General features: G+C 44.9%; 1 protein-coding gene across 6 annotated transcripts in view; it reads right to left on the bottom strand.

The window, feature by feature from the left end:
- The window catches only part of celf4 (CUGBP, Elav-like family member 4), a 66,597-nt gene that overhangs the window by 2,961 nt on the left and 50,578 nt on the right, over window positions 1-13,058 (bottom strand). Inside the window, exons 3-12 of one of the 6 annotated variants that reach the window (XM_037490580.2) lie at window positions 10,907-10,955; window positions 7,052-7,180; window positions 6,047-6,126; window positions 5,656-5,796; window positions 5,214-5,352; window positions 4,255-4,404; window positions 3,713-3,823; window positions 2,263-2,325; window positions 1,777-1,857; window positions 297-440 (exon numbers count right to left, since the gene is read on the bottom strand). In XM_037490580.2, the coding sequence (XP_037346477.1) occupies window positions 297-440; window positions 1,777-1,857; window positions 2,263-2,325; window positions 3,713-3,823; window positions 4,255-4,404; window positions 5,214-5,352; window positions 5,656-5,796; window positions 6,047-6,126; window positions 7,052-7,180; window positions 10,907-10,955 (1,087 nt within the window). The remainder of the gene's footprint in view (window positions 1-296; window positions 441-1,776; window positions 1,858-2,262; window positions 2,326-3,712; window positions 3,824-4,254; window positions 4,405-5,213; window positions 5,353-5,655; window positions 5,797-6,046; window positions 6,127-7,051; window positions 7,181-10,906; window positions 10,956-13,058) is intronic. The other 5 variants (XM_037490583.2, XM_037490581.2, XM_062563878.1 and 2 more) reach the window with 5 other exon arrangements.

Raw genomic sequence — 13,058 nt, 5'->3', positions numbered from 1 at the left:
CATATATCACTGAGATATTCATCATATACTAAATGAGTTGGCGCTTCAAAAGAAAAACATCTTTAATGCTTAAAAGATAAATCCAATCAAAATCATTCTCTATTCTTTCTTTAAATTAAAAACCAGCGTTTGCACAACTGTAGAGAAATTCTCCACGGTTTTGTTTTCATTTTCTTAAGGGAGGGGTGTTGGGAGGTTAGGAAGGGGGTGTTGACTGCGGTAAAGAAGGTGATTAGTAAAAAAGAATAATCAGAATAAATAACCAATAATCTTTTGGTTTGTTCATTTTTACCCACCAAAGCATTTACTTTGGTTTGTCGCCCGATCCACAAACACTTTGGAGGAGATGACATTACCGAAAGGCAGGAACATCTGCATCAGCTCTCCATCCCCAAACTCCTGAGGGAGGTGGTAGATGAACAGGTTGCAACCCTCTGGTCCTGCACATGGAGACAGCGAGAGAGAGAGAGAGAGAGGGAGGGAGGAAAAAGAGAAAAGGGGCAAATGTCAGAGAAAGAGAGGCAAGGCGAGAGGGAGAAGCATTAAGAATTGACCGCGGCAGGAGGAACCTTTGTGATGAGAAGATAGAATCGCTTTTAGGTCCTGTGTACAACGTACCACTTCGGTGAAGAATTCTGTGTTGGGGATGTTCTCAGTGATTATAAGGAAATCAAAATTTAGCAACATTTGATGTTGCCAAATAAGCTAAAAAAATCTGGGGCTATTAGATATTCAAAAACAAGTTATATTTATTTTTCTTATTTTGAAATAAATATAATATTTACAGTAAATACTCATCAAAAACTAGATATTTAAAGAGTTTTGGGAAAGTGTGATTAGTATGATGTTAAACCAGGGGCCCGTTTCAACAAATTAGAAACATTAAAGTTCCAGGCTGCAACACAAGTTCATTCCCTCTCCCTATTTGGCAGTTTTGTAGTTACACTAATCAAAATTAATAATTGTTACCCATGAATGAGCATGCCCGAGCCTCTTAAGACTCACAAAAAGATCTGCAATCTGTGAGCAACTCTCCCTTGCAAGTCATTTTGTGAAACAAAGTTGAGGTAAATTATGCTGTTTTTATAAACCAAAAACTTGTTTCTGTAACCAAATGTAATGTCTCCAAACATTAATAGTGAAAATAGGTTTGGTGAGTTTGCCAGTAATTTGGCATTGTTTGACAGTTTCACCTGTAATGGTAGACTCACTTGTACAGGATTGACAGATATCTCCAACCAAGTGACCACTAACTGCTTAAACTGCTGTTAAATGCAGTTGTTTTTTCTATGTTCCACAAGAGGGCAGTAAGGTCCCAAGCATGGGTGTCCTCGGCCTGATGATCATGGGGCTAAAGCTCAGTTTGAAACAAAAGTTAGAAACCCGACAACCAGCAGTAACCCAGGCAACCTGACACTGTAGACTTTTATTTTGATTTCATCTTAAACTAAATAAAAAACTTCAGTGTTCTCTAATCAATCCTGACTGTTACTTTACTCCCTGTAAATGTGACTATTTTTGCTCTGGACCGACTGACAGGAGGTTGAAATCATGCTTGTGAATAAATGCAGGACTGTGAATGGCCTGGATGTGCTTAAACATCGGTGTTTATTCCACGACCATATCGGCATGAGGATTTAAGATAAACAGAGGCGTAAATATGAGTAAATGTTTGTGGCATGCATGAATATTTAAGAGTGTATGGTGTATAAATATTTAGCGGTGAATGGCGTATAAATATTTAGGAGTGAATGGTGCACTGTGTTTTTGTGTTACCTTCTCGTTGCTGCTGTGGGATTATGGGTGGAGGGTGGGGGAAGGCTTGGCTGATCTGGCCGTATGCAGCTGGGTAGGCTGCTGAGACAGATACACACACACAGAGCGTGGATCAGATAACATTCATGGCTAGAGCGCACGCACACACACACACACACACACACACACACACACTCGGATGCACACAAACAATGTGATATATGCAGGGGCACAGCAGGCAATCGATCAGATAACTGACAGAAGAGTCTACATGTTACACACACACACACACACACACACACAGCGAACACAAGAGAGAGAATAAATGGATGTCGTGAGACTGAAACACTTATTGTTACATGATCAAAATTGAAATTCAAACAAAGGAATCTGTCTCCTTTCCTTTCTCTCGGTCATCACAAACAACTACACACACACTCACACACACGCACGCACACACACGCACACACACACGGATCAGTGCTGCGGTGAGAGTGACAGACAGACCTGCGTACTGCTGGACTCCGGTGTAAGCCTGCTGGAGAGGATCAGCTGCGGTGGGACTTTGAGCTGCTCCACCAGAGACGCAGGAGAAGGAGGAGGAGGAGGTGGTGAAAGGGGAGCACGGGTGGGTGGAGGTGTGTGTGTGTGTGTGTGTGTGCGTGTGGGGGGAGGAAGATGAGGCAGGAGGAGACGGAGTGAGAATGTAGATGGAGGAGAGGGCACGGAGGAAGGCAGGAGTAATGTGTAACCAGGGTGAGAGGGGGCAGGGATGGAAGGAGCGGCGATGGAGAGGAGAACAGGAAGAGGAAGAAAAGCACAAAGGTTAGAGAGCTGAACAGAGAGGTGTCGGAATCCCTCTCTTTTTTTGCTTTTTTGTTCCTCCTCAAGCATTTAGTAAAACTTGGAGACACCCCAGTAAAAAAATAAAAGAACAACACACAGCCTCACTGTCACCACGGGAGGGGACAGAACATTTTATTTTCTAGTTTCTTTTATAAGCAAACCCTATAAGGAAAAAACATCGATGCGTCTGACAATCTACTGTGGTTTGACATATACAACGATACAATTACAATACACACTCACAACACTGGATGCACCTGATGCGATCACCTCCCATGTGGGAGATGCAATTAATTATCTTAAAATTAAACGTGAAAAAAAGCCCCCATTCTGAACACACTTGTTGCTACCACAGATGCTGTGCCACACGTAATAACTACCCATCTGTACACATAGTACATGCACATTAAATACACCACTGAGAAAACACACACGTACACCGATTACCACTTACGCACACACACACACACACACACACACACACACACTGAGAACCCCACAATCACCAGACCAAAGAAACGCTGTGAACGCTGTTGACTAACAGCAACACTGAAGAAGAGTTGAGAAAGCCGTACGAAAGGAGGGAGGTATGGGCTCAAATAAAGGTCAATAAAGTCCAAGCTTGTTAAATAGCTTTCAGCAATAATGTAGAAGTGTCATCCTTTGTAAACCTGTAGGAAACTTTTGCACAAAAGTGTTGCAGATAAATACTGGTAGCGATTTGATAGAAACATTTGAGTGTCCGATACAATTTGTGAAATGAATGTATGAAGAATTTAAATTTAAAGGTAGCCACACTATTTGTGAACAACATGACGTCTGCCACACTGTGTGTCTGTCTAACACTAAGAATTGGGCATACCACAGCTTTCTTGAAAAACTAAACGACAAAACAAAAATCCACAACTACAAATCATCAAACGTAAACATTCACAACATTCCTCATGCAGGTTGTCACAGGTTAACAAAGGATGGCACAAAACCAGCAGCTCTGAAAATATTTTCTGAACATTGTTTCCTAAGCCTCAAATCCTATTGGCCCTCATTGTAGCCCAAGGGGCAGTGGGATGGAGAAGGGAGAGAGGATGGGGAGGCGGGATAGGAGGGCTACCTTCAGAAAGAGAGGAGAGGAAGCAGCCACCCTGAACCCCAAAACAACTCCGCGGAGCCACGCCCAAGCCGCTTTTCTCCGAGTCCTCCCTAAAAACCACCTCCTGCAACACTGGAGAGACAAGAGCGTAAAGAAATAAATAAATAAATATAAACCTCTTCACAGACAAAAGCCAACGAGGTACCAGCCACGGCTCATGACACGCGCGCACACACTGAGGCTCCAGCAGCCCCATAAGGACCTTTGCCAAACACTCATCTCCTCGACATGCTGACTTGTCTGTGCCCCCCCCTGGACATGCTTTGAGGGGATTCACGCCTGTGAGCCAGCAGCGTGCACGCCCTCCCGCCTTACTGCAGGAGTGTGTGTCTTTGAGGATTCGAGCTTCATTTTGCAGGAGCTACGGTTAAACGCGACAAACCGCGTAGCCGTCGCTCCCCCGCAGCTTCGTCATTAGTTTCCCCCGCGTCTCCGAGAGGTTTCTCTCTCTCGTGTGTGTGTGTGTGTGTGTGTGTGTGTGTGTTTGCACGCGTCGGACTTACCGGGGTAATGGTGTATTCCGTTGGTGAAGACAGCCTCTGCGGGAGGCTGCCCATTGGCCTGCGGTGGCATGCCGGTGAAGCCGTTTACACTAATGGGGGAGGGGATGCTTGTCACCGTGGGGGCACCGATGCCCGGAGGAGTACTGCCACCTGCAGGCAAAAGGGTCAGACGGGCGCACACGGAGAGAAACAGTAAGCGACCCACCCGGGATTTTTTTGTTGTTTCCCGAGGACAGTATGGAAAAGTTGTTGGAAATGTCAGAGGGGTTGGTCCAGTGGGCCGGTAAAAATCACTAAATGTCAGGGCAGATTTCTTGACCCAGAATGTGCATTACTGTGACAACAACAGCCATTCTAAATCGTGGAACTTATTGTATAACAATAGTCAATACGGTGGAGGTGACATCTTATGTGTACCAATTATGTATTTGTCTCAGATGATTGCATGTAATGCCACACTCGTCTAGATCATGATAAAAACAATGAAAACCAGTAAAGGGGATGGTGGGTGAAAGGGGTGATGGTGGTGCATGGAGCAGAGAGGGTGCAAAACCCTGGCTGCTCTATGTCCCATGTCAAAGTGTCCCTGAGCAAGACACCTCACCCCATAACTGCTCATTGGGCAAAAAATGTACCAAGGGGTTAAAAATGCAATTCTTAGTCGTTTTGGATAAAAGTGTCAGCTAAATAACATGTAATGTAAAGCAGTGGGATACGGTGTTCAGATATATTGTTCTGGCACATATTTCATGTGCGTGTGTGTTTTTTTTTGTATTTCACGTGGATGTGAAATTGGTTTAGAGGAGAAAATGACAAAAACAACATTATTCTGTTTGAGGAGCTCTAAGTGAAATATTTGGAACAACGGGTTTTAAACGATGAGTACTTTTATTTGAGGATAATATTCTGGTACTTTCTCCGCCTCAGGCCCGTTCCATTGTGTGTTTTTGCAGCGTTACCTGACGTCGGGGTGAGCGGTGCTCCGGGGATGCCGTTGATGGTGGCCATGTGCTGCATCTGGGCTGCAGCAAAGGCCGCCATCGGACTGAGGTAGCCTCCTTGGCCCACTGACGCCATCAATGCCGCCTGCTGCTGCACCTACCGGAATTTAAAGGGGAGGGGGTTGAGAAAAGACCTTTTACTCTCAAATTAATTCAATTTAAAAAAAAAAGAAGAAATGGGCGGGAGTATGAAAGGAGGGGAAGGAAAGAGATCACTAGATAAAAAAAAACTGGTCTTTAATCTCACCAAACGTTACCGTTTTTTTTCCTTTTCTTCACATCACATCCTATCAAGTACAACATTGACCGTGCTATTTCCTGTTCCCACGCGAGCACTCCATTTAACGTGTGTGGTTCATTGAGTAAATAACTGTGGGTCGGGTTCGGCGGGGCATCTTGCCTGCGCGTAGGCTCCGTAGGCTCCAAACTGCAGGGCCATCGGGTTGAAGATGCCCATCTGACCAGCCATCTGCTGCATGCGGCGGATGGTGCGCTCCTTATCCGTGTCGGCGAACTTCACCACCAGACTGGATGACGCGCCCTGTGCACCACCCCAACCGCCCACCCACACATACACACACAAACACGCCACGCAGTACATGTTAGTGAGCACAGATACACATGACCTCGGCGCCTAACGGCATTTGCACCTCGATTTTCATAAAGTAAAGTTTAACTCAACATTTAAGAAAGGAATCAAGCTATTACCATGTGACTCATCTCTCTGTGACCCTTCTCGCATAAATCTACATGCTCACACACACACACACACACAGTTAGGATGTACTCACAGGCATCGTCTGGCTGCCGTGTAGTGCACTGATGGCTGCCTGAGCTTCAGCATGAGAGGAGTATTTTACAAACGCACAGCCTAAAGAGAGAGAGAGAGAGCGAGAGAGAGATGGGGAGAGGGGGGGGGGGCACGGAGGAAGAAAAGGCAGTGAGAAATAAAAAGAAGATTCGGAATCACCGCAAAACATTGCTAGGAACCAGACGACAAGTAAAGCGTTTCTTATTCCTTCACGCGGGATACGATTCCTACGCAGCAACACACACACACACACACACGCACACGCGCAAACCCCCCTTTCAGCCGAGGAGGGCTGCGTCAGTTTGTGGACTTTGGGATCCTCTGACGGGGCTTAAAATGCCACCAGCATCCTGGTGTCGCTTTTACTACCACTGACAAGCCCCGCTGATGAATTTGAATGATCAAGTTGCCGGTCATTATTGAGCTAAAGCCCACTTAGCGGAGTAAGCTGGCTGATGAGGCCTTGTTAATGGAGCTTCACGCAGGAATCAGAACGATCAAGCCCACTGTAATCATCAGGCTTAGTTATCATCGGGCCGCATTGATTGGCTGCTAAGCCCACTGATGGACTTCATGCCTTCGGCCCGTGTAGCACTCTGACAACATTTCTGAAAGGACAGTTTTTGACATGAAGTCAGGTGGTTAATAAGGAGGTTGACGTGACGGTTTTCTTCGTCAGGGTCATGTTAAGTTGACTTGTGAGGTTAATGGGGATCATCTGTAAAGAGCTGGTGGTTTATGTCCTTCCTCCCTGTGGGGAAAACCTTCGAATGGCATTTCCTGTTGGAATTTATAGGATCTACCGTATTTTTATGTAACCACTCCTCTGATGATTGTGAAATTGCCCCGCGTTGACATTGCTCGCCGTGGAGTGTTTTTAAGAGAACTTTGCAAAGTCACCAACTTTGAAAGGCCAAATTATTCCTGTGCAGTAACGTGTGAAAAGAGTCTGCTGGCTCAAAGTTATAAACAGCCATGAACTCACCTTTGCTGTTTCCGTCAGGACCTCGGAGGATGGTGCATTCCTCGATGCTGCCGAAGGACTCAAAAAGCCGTCGCACGTCATCTTCTGACTGTTGCTTGTTGAGCATGCCCACAAAGAGCTTTCTGTCTTCTAAAAGGAATAGGTCACCATCAGAGGATCAGAGATGCCTTTTGATATTCGACGCCATGTTCAGTGAAAAAGGAGCGTTTTTTACACATCTGTACTTCATAGATAAATAAAAGGTTTTATGATGTAACACATTGTGTATGTTCTCTAAGGAACATGTTACCCCCCCCCCCTCCCCCATTTATTCACACATATTTTGTTTAGGCAGAAATTTCTACGAGAATGTTTATCCTAAACAAGGGGTTGGTGGTCATTGGTGGATGCTCAGCTCCGTTTGGAATACGTCAACAAATGCAATAACAATTAAAATGTCTACACCCGGTCAGTGACAGATGCCAATAATTATGTTCGATAACCACATGTGGAATTTGAAATCTGTTATCTGTAATGACACATTTCGGTAGCACTGATTAAGCACTCCTCGCTCATGCCCAATCGATGGTGCTTGCTGAACACTGTCAGTGGTATAATGTGTCTTTTAAATGGTAAAGCATGGTTTCCCTGCTGGAGTTTGTTTTCCATTTACCAACATTATCCACCCACAATTCAATAAAAAAATTTGTAGGGGAAGTTTTAGCCAAATGTGCGCATGTTGCCGCATGTTAACGCTCCGTGTCTCTCTGTGACAGAAAGAGATGGTTTTCCAGCAGCTCCAAATCTAAGATAACCTCATGCATAACGTGAAGAGAAGTCCTGCATGGATGGACGTATCTCCATAGCTCGGTGACCGTGACTCCACGCGTTATTTAAAAAAAACAGCTTGTTTCTTGTTTCAATTTCTTCAAACCAATGACAATCGTCTTCGGCGGCGATAAGTCCATGAAGCAGCGTTGGTGCCCTTGCAAAGTGTTTAGCGCGTATGTAAGATGGGTTTTTTTTGGGGGGAGCGGGGCATGGGGGGGGGCAATAGACAGCCAATCGCAGACTTATACCCACAGTCTACATCTGGTGAGTCAGACAGAGAGACAACGCCTACACACAACGTGGTAACTTTGACCTGATGACATGATATCTCCCTACTTGTAGGCAGTGTGAAAATCAATGGGTTTGACTTATTGGATAAATCAGCCAGTTTTAGTACATGAACCTGTGAGGTATTAGACAGACGCATTAGTGACAGAACATCATTAAAAGTTAATGGTAGCCAAAGTAAGTCTGACAGCTATTCTTTCCAGGGGGCTTTGTTTACGTGTGCGTCTTTTTTTAAATTATTATTATTAAATATGCATTGCCGACAGGGTGTTGGAGTCGGCTGCACAATAATTAGGCAGCGGGTTTGACTGTGAAACAAATTAGATAAAAATAAATGTAACCTAACCTTACAGAAATAACACATAATATCCATGAATAAAAGATTATGTTGAAACCAGAAGACAATTACTCAAATTAGCGGTTGCATTTGAGAGTACACAGTTTATTATTTATATCTTTCATGGCACTGATGATTACTTAAAATAAAAATTCTGAACATTAGGAAATCCTTGGGACTTAGCAACCATTGCTATTGCACATAGCAACTAGTGTTGTCTTCCGTCTTGATGTTTAAACAGGCATTTTTAGAACATTTGGTGAAACAAATGTTGACGAGAAAAAAAAAAAATACATATCCTCTCTCACCCTGATTTCTCTTTTTCTTTTTTTCAGATAACTTTTATGCTCTTGAAGAGAACCACAGGACAACAAATCATCCAACTCTGTATTGCTTTTTCGTACAATTTAGCCAGACGAATGTCCAGCATCAGCTCATTATTCACCTGGATAGCGTGAGTTGAGTCACTGGAGGAGTATTTGAGGGAAACGCTGAGGCAGACGGTGAAGGTGTGTTAGCGCACAACAGTAGCAGATGTCTCGGTGAGTAAGGCCGTCTGTTTTTACGTTTAACAGAACCGGAGCTTTGTCGAAATGGATATATGTATATATATATATATATACGTTGGGAGACTAATGAGCCTCGGTGCAATTGCGCCCAAATGTGCTCAGTAAATTAACATGTGTGTAGGTGTGGTTATCCGTGTACGTGCCCGAGTGCACGCTAAGGGTCCGTTCCCCGCTGTCTGTGCATGACAGGGCGTCCTTGCAGAGTCAACAAGACTAATCTGCGCTCTGGCCTTGCACTGAAAGGGGGACAGGGGGACAGGGAGGGAGGGGGGGGGGGGCTCCTTTTTGCAGGGGTGGAGTGCACATCGGGGGGGTGGACACATAAGTACACATAGATGCACACAAAGATCTTCCCACCGTCTCAGTGTCTAACCAAGGGTCGATAGCAGGATTTTTTTTTTTTTACTTTTATTTTTCTTCTTTGCAAACCCATTGATCCTCTCACAAACCCCCATATTTATTTGGCGAGTCACAGGAGGGGGCCCGACCCTCGGGTTTGAAATCCCTACACATAGCATTTAACATGATGCATCGTTATTGACTGTAATGTGTGATAACACAGCGAATCAGTCACAGGAGCTATTTCTCTGCAGAACAAGCAGTTCCACTTTTGATACTTTTGGACAGCTGAATTTGTGGGACTTTTACTTGAAATACTGTAGCCTATTTTCACATTGGTTTTGTGTGTCTATCCTCCACTGCAATTGAAATAAAACATACTGCGGTGTGATAGAACCTTGAATTCCAGGCGGACAAAAACATCCAAAGGATGGATAACAATAAAGAAATAGACACAGAAATAGAAGAGTGGAGAATAGAAGTGGGCTGAGGACATATATACGGGGAGAGATGGTCTCAAATAACAAACAGCGGTGTGGACGGCCCGCATTGCCCTCACTTTGCTTCATCGCGCCTTGTGCTCGCCTCGGTCGCCTCCCGCCCCATCAATCATACTCACAGCACCACCCAACTAAATAGAAGAAGAGGATGTCGCACCATCTCTCTCCTTCTCCTTGAATTTTTCTTTTTTTTCTGCCTCTTACAGCTGTACCTCTTCCTTAGTCCCTATGTTTCCCTCTGCCCGTGTACCTTGAGCTCCTTGCATGCCCCCCCGCCCCTCCTCCTCCTCCTCCTTGTGACTGAAAAACTGCTCTGCTGCCAATTACATCAACAACTGCAAAGTTTGAGAGACTCCAGCCGAAAAAAAACGGTCAAACTGCATCAATCTTCTCTTGTACAGTCCATTGATTGATGTCAGAAGCAGGTCACTACATGTCTAGACATGGAAAATGTGCTTCATGCGGTCTTAGCTGTCGATACCATGCGCCACACATGAAATACCAAACGAGATGATCCGCTTTCATTCCCACCGATCCATTTATTGAATCTGCGCCTCACTTGGCTGCTGCGAACTTGTGACACAAGTCAAATACTCCTTTTTTTTTTTTTTTGACGACGACTGCGGTATGATAAGGTGCTTGACATAAAGAAGTGCCGCCCTTTTTTCCAGGCAAGCATGGCATGACGGGCATGGTTCTGTGTGCAAATATAAATAAATGCACCGGTGCATAAGATGAAACTTTAAGGAAGGAGCTAGGGGCAGCGGGGGGGGGGGGGGGGGGGGGGGGAGAGGAGCACTGTTTACATAACGCGCTGTGAACACTGGAGGGTCCGGCTAGGCCGCGCTGTCAGCCTGCGTCGAGGTACAGGGACTCGTCTAATGAGACAGATAATGGTGAGGCTGATACGCACAGGCAGCACGTTTGCAGGGCTGGAACAAAGGGAAGGAAGGTAGCGATGAAAAGGGGGGGGGGGGGGTGAAGAAAAGAAGAAGGGAAGGGCATACAGTACCTCCTCGACTCTCGCTGTCCGCTGGCTTCACCTGGATCGGTCTGTTCATCTGCGACCGAGAGAGAAAGAGAAGCAGAGGAAGGAAAATAAGAGACAGAAAAAGGAGAAGAAGACGAGCAGTCAGCGGCATGTTACAGCACATGCTTCGATCCCAGCCGCTCCCCTCTCCTTTAGAATCACTCTGCCAAACAGCGGGGTAAAGTGTATCGAAAATCTCCAAAGCTGTTGCACTTATAGCCATTGGGGGAATAGTTGGTTGGGAATATGGGTTGGAAATATTATTTGATGTGAGATGAAAGGAGAGAGAAGGGTTGGAGAGGGGGATAAGCAGAGGGATGAAGGGAACGATAGAAAGAGGGGGGGGGGGGGGGGGGTGGAAGGGTTACTCTGACCGTGTAGCCTCTCTGTGGGGGCTTCTGGATTATCGTGTACTATTGTGAAGTGGTCTGTGTGGACTATTCAGATATGATGGTGCGGATGTTTTCATAAACACACAAACACACACCAACATACAAAAAACATCAACCCCGTACACAGAATAAACACAGTATGTTTAGTATTTAGAGGGGCACTACAAAATGTTCTTGGACAATACTCTCATTACACACGCACACACACACACACACACACACACAGTCCCCTTGTTAGACTTTTCCAGTGTGTCCGCCGAGGCCGTTCTTTCATTTCACTCCTGCCTGTTAAAGCTTCCCTCTCCGCCTCACCACCCTGCTAAACGCTCGCTACCAATCAATTTTTAATAATGCCAATCGCCACGCTGCCAGGAGGAATGGAAGAGAGGAAGGAGTAAAGGAGGGGGGGGGGGGGGGGGGGGCGAAAGGGAAGGAGGGGGAGAACGCCTACGATGAAAGATGGAGGAGGGAAAGGTCAAGGCACGTCCGTGTGATGCAGCATCAGTGTTTTGCTAAATGTTATTAAATCTTTTCTTCAGAGTTTGCTGATACAGTCCTCGTCTTAATGAATCTGGGGCCTTTCAGATGATTCACCAAAAGGTGACGCAATGTCACAACGCAAACACAATTAACGCTCGGACCCTGACCCTTTCCAATCGCTACTGCGCTGCTAATATTTAATCACATCAGTCTCCATAACACTTATTTAAAATAGAGTTACCCATTCCCTCCTCTCTCTCATCTCCTCCCTCTATTTGACAGCCAAGAGAACCCTACTAACGTTTTTAATGTGCTGCGATGCATTATTTAACAGACTGGCTGTTGATATGGAAAAAAAATGACGAGAGGGGATTAAGGAATTGGTGAATGAAGAAAAGGTGTTAATATGAGTTAGAAAAAAAGTGAAAGAGATATGTAAGAATGTGAATAAAAAAAATGTCTGGATGAAAAAGAATTAGGAGCGGTAAAAACAAAATGGGTGAGTAAGAAGAGAAACTAATGGAAAACAGGACCAAAAACACAACAACTAAACAAGTGGTGGTGTTTGAGGGGAGATAAATGCAGCGATGAAAAGGGAAGAGGGGGGAGGAAGGAGGAAAAGAGGACATAGGGGAGATGAGGACATAGATCAGAGTGTGGGACAAGGTCATCCCACTGCTCCCAAGGGGCCTATAAGCTTGCATACATATGAGTGCTTTTACCGTGACCCATACAAATGGACTGGCCTCAATCTGACCTAATTGTGTTCCACCTCCACTGGTTTTATATGCAAGCACCGGTCTCAACCCGCTCAGTACGACAGCGCTGACCCTTTGAGGTTACTTATCACTTTCCTGCTCCTAAATTCTCTCCGCACTGACATTGCAAGGACCCAAAAATATTTGGGTTAACATAAAAGAAGCTAGATATTGCCCATTCATATTTGTGTTGTTTGACTTTCCCTTTGACTAGGCAGAATTTCCCACAACAACATCAATGCAATCTTAAAATTTCAGTTATCTTATTGAAGTCAACACATTTTAAAGGTGAAGCTGAAATAATGTGTAAATAGGGCCTAGCACCTAGAATCCTAAGAGGATATCTCATTCACAGATAGCTCTTATAAACAGGTCACTTCTTTGGTCATTGTTAGTCGAGTCCCTTCATACATTTTTAGTTACAGCTAAAAACAATGTTGAGTTGTTTAAACCATTGTTTTCTTTTGTCATTGAAAGCTAAGTGGAGATTCATAGGCTCGCTAT

The sequence above is a fragment of the Pungitius pungitius genome, chromosome 8 (assembly GCF_949316345.1).
Source record: "Pungitius pungitius chromosome 8, fPunPun2.1, whole genome shotgun sequence".
NCBI classification, from domain to species: domain Eukaryota; kingdom Metazoa; phylum Chordata; class Actinopteri; order Perciformes; family Gasterosteidae; genus Pungitius; species Pungitius pungitius.
The sequence above is the reverse complement of the archived record's forward strand: the minus strand, read 5'-3'. Positions and strand labels throughout refer to the sequence as shown.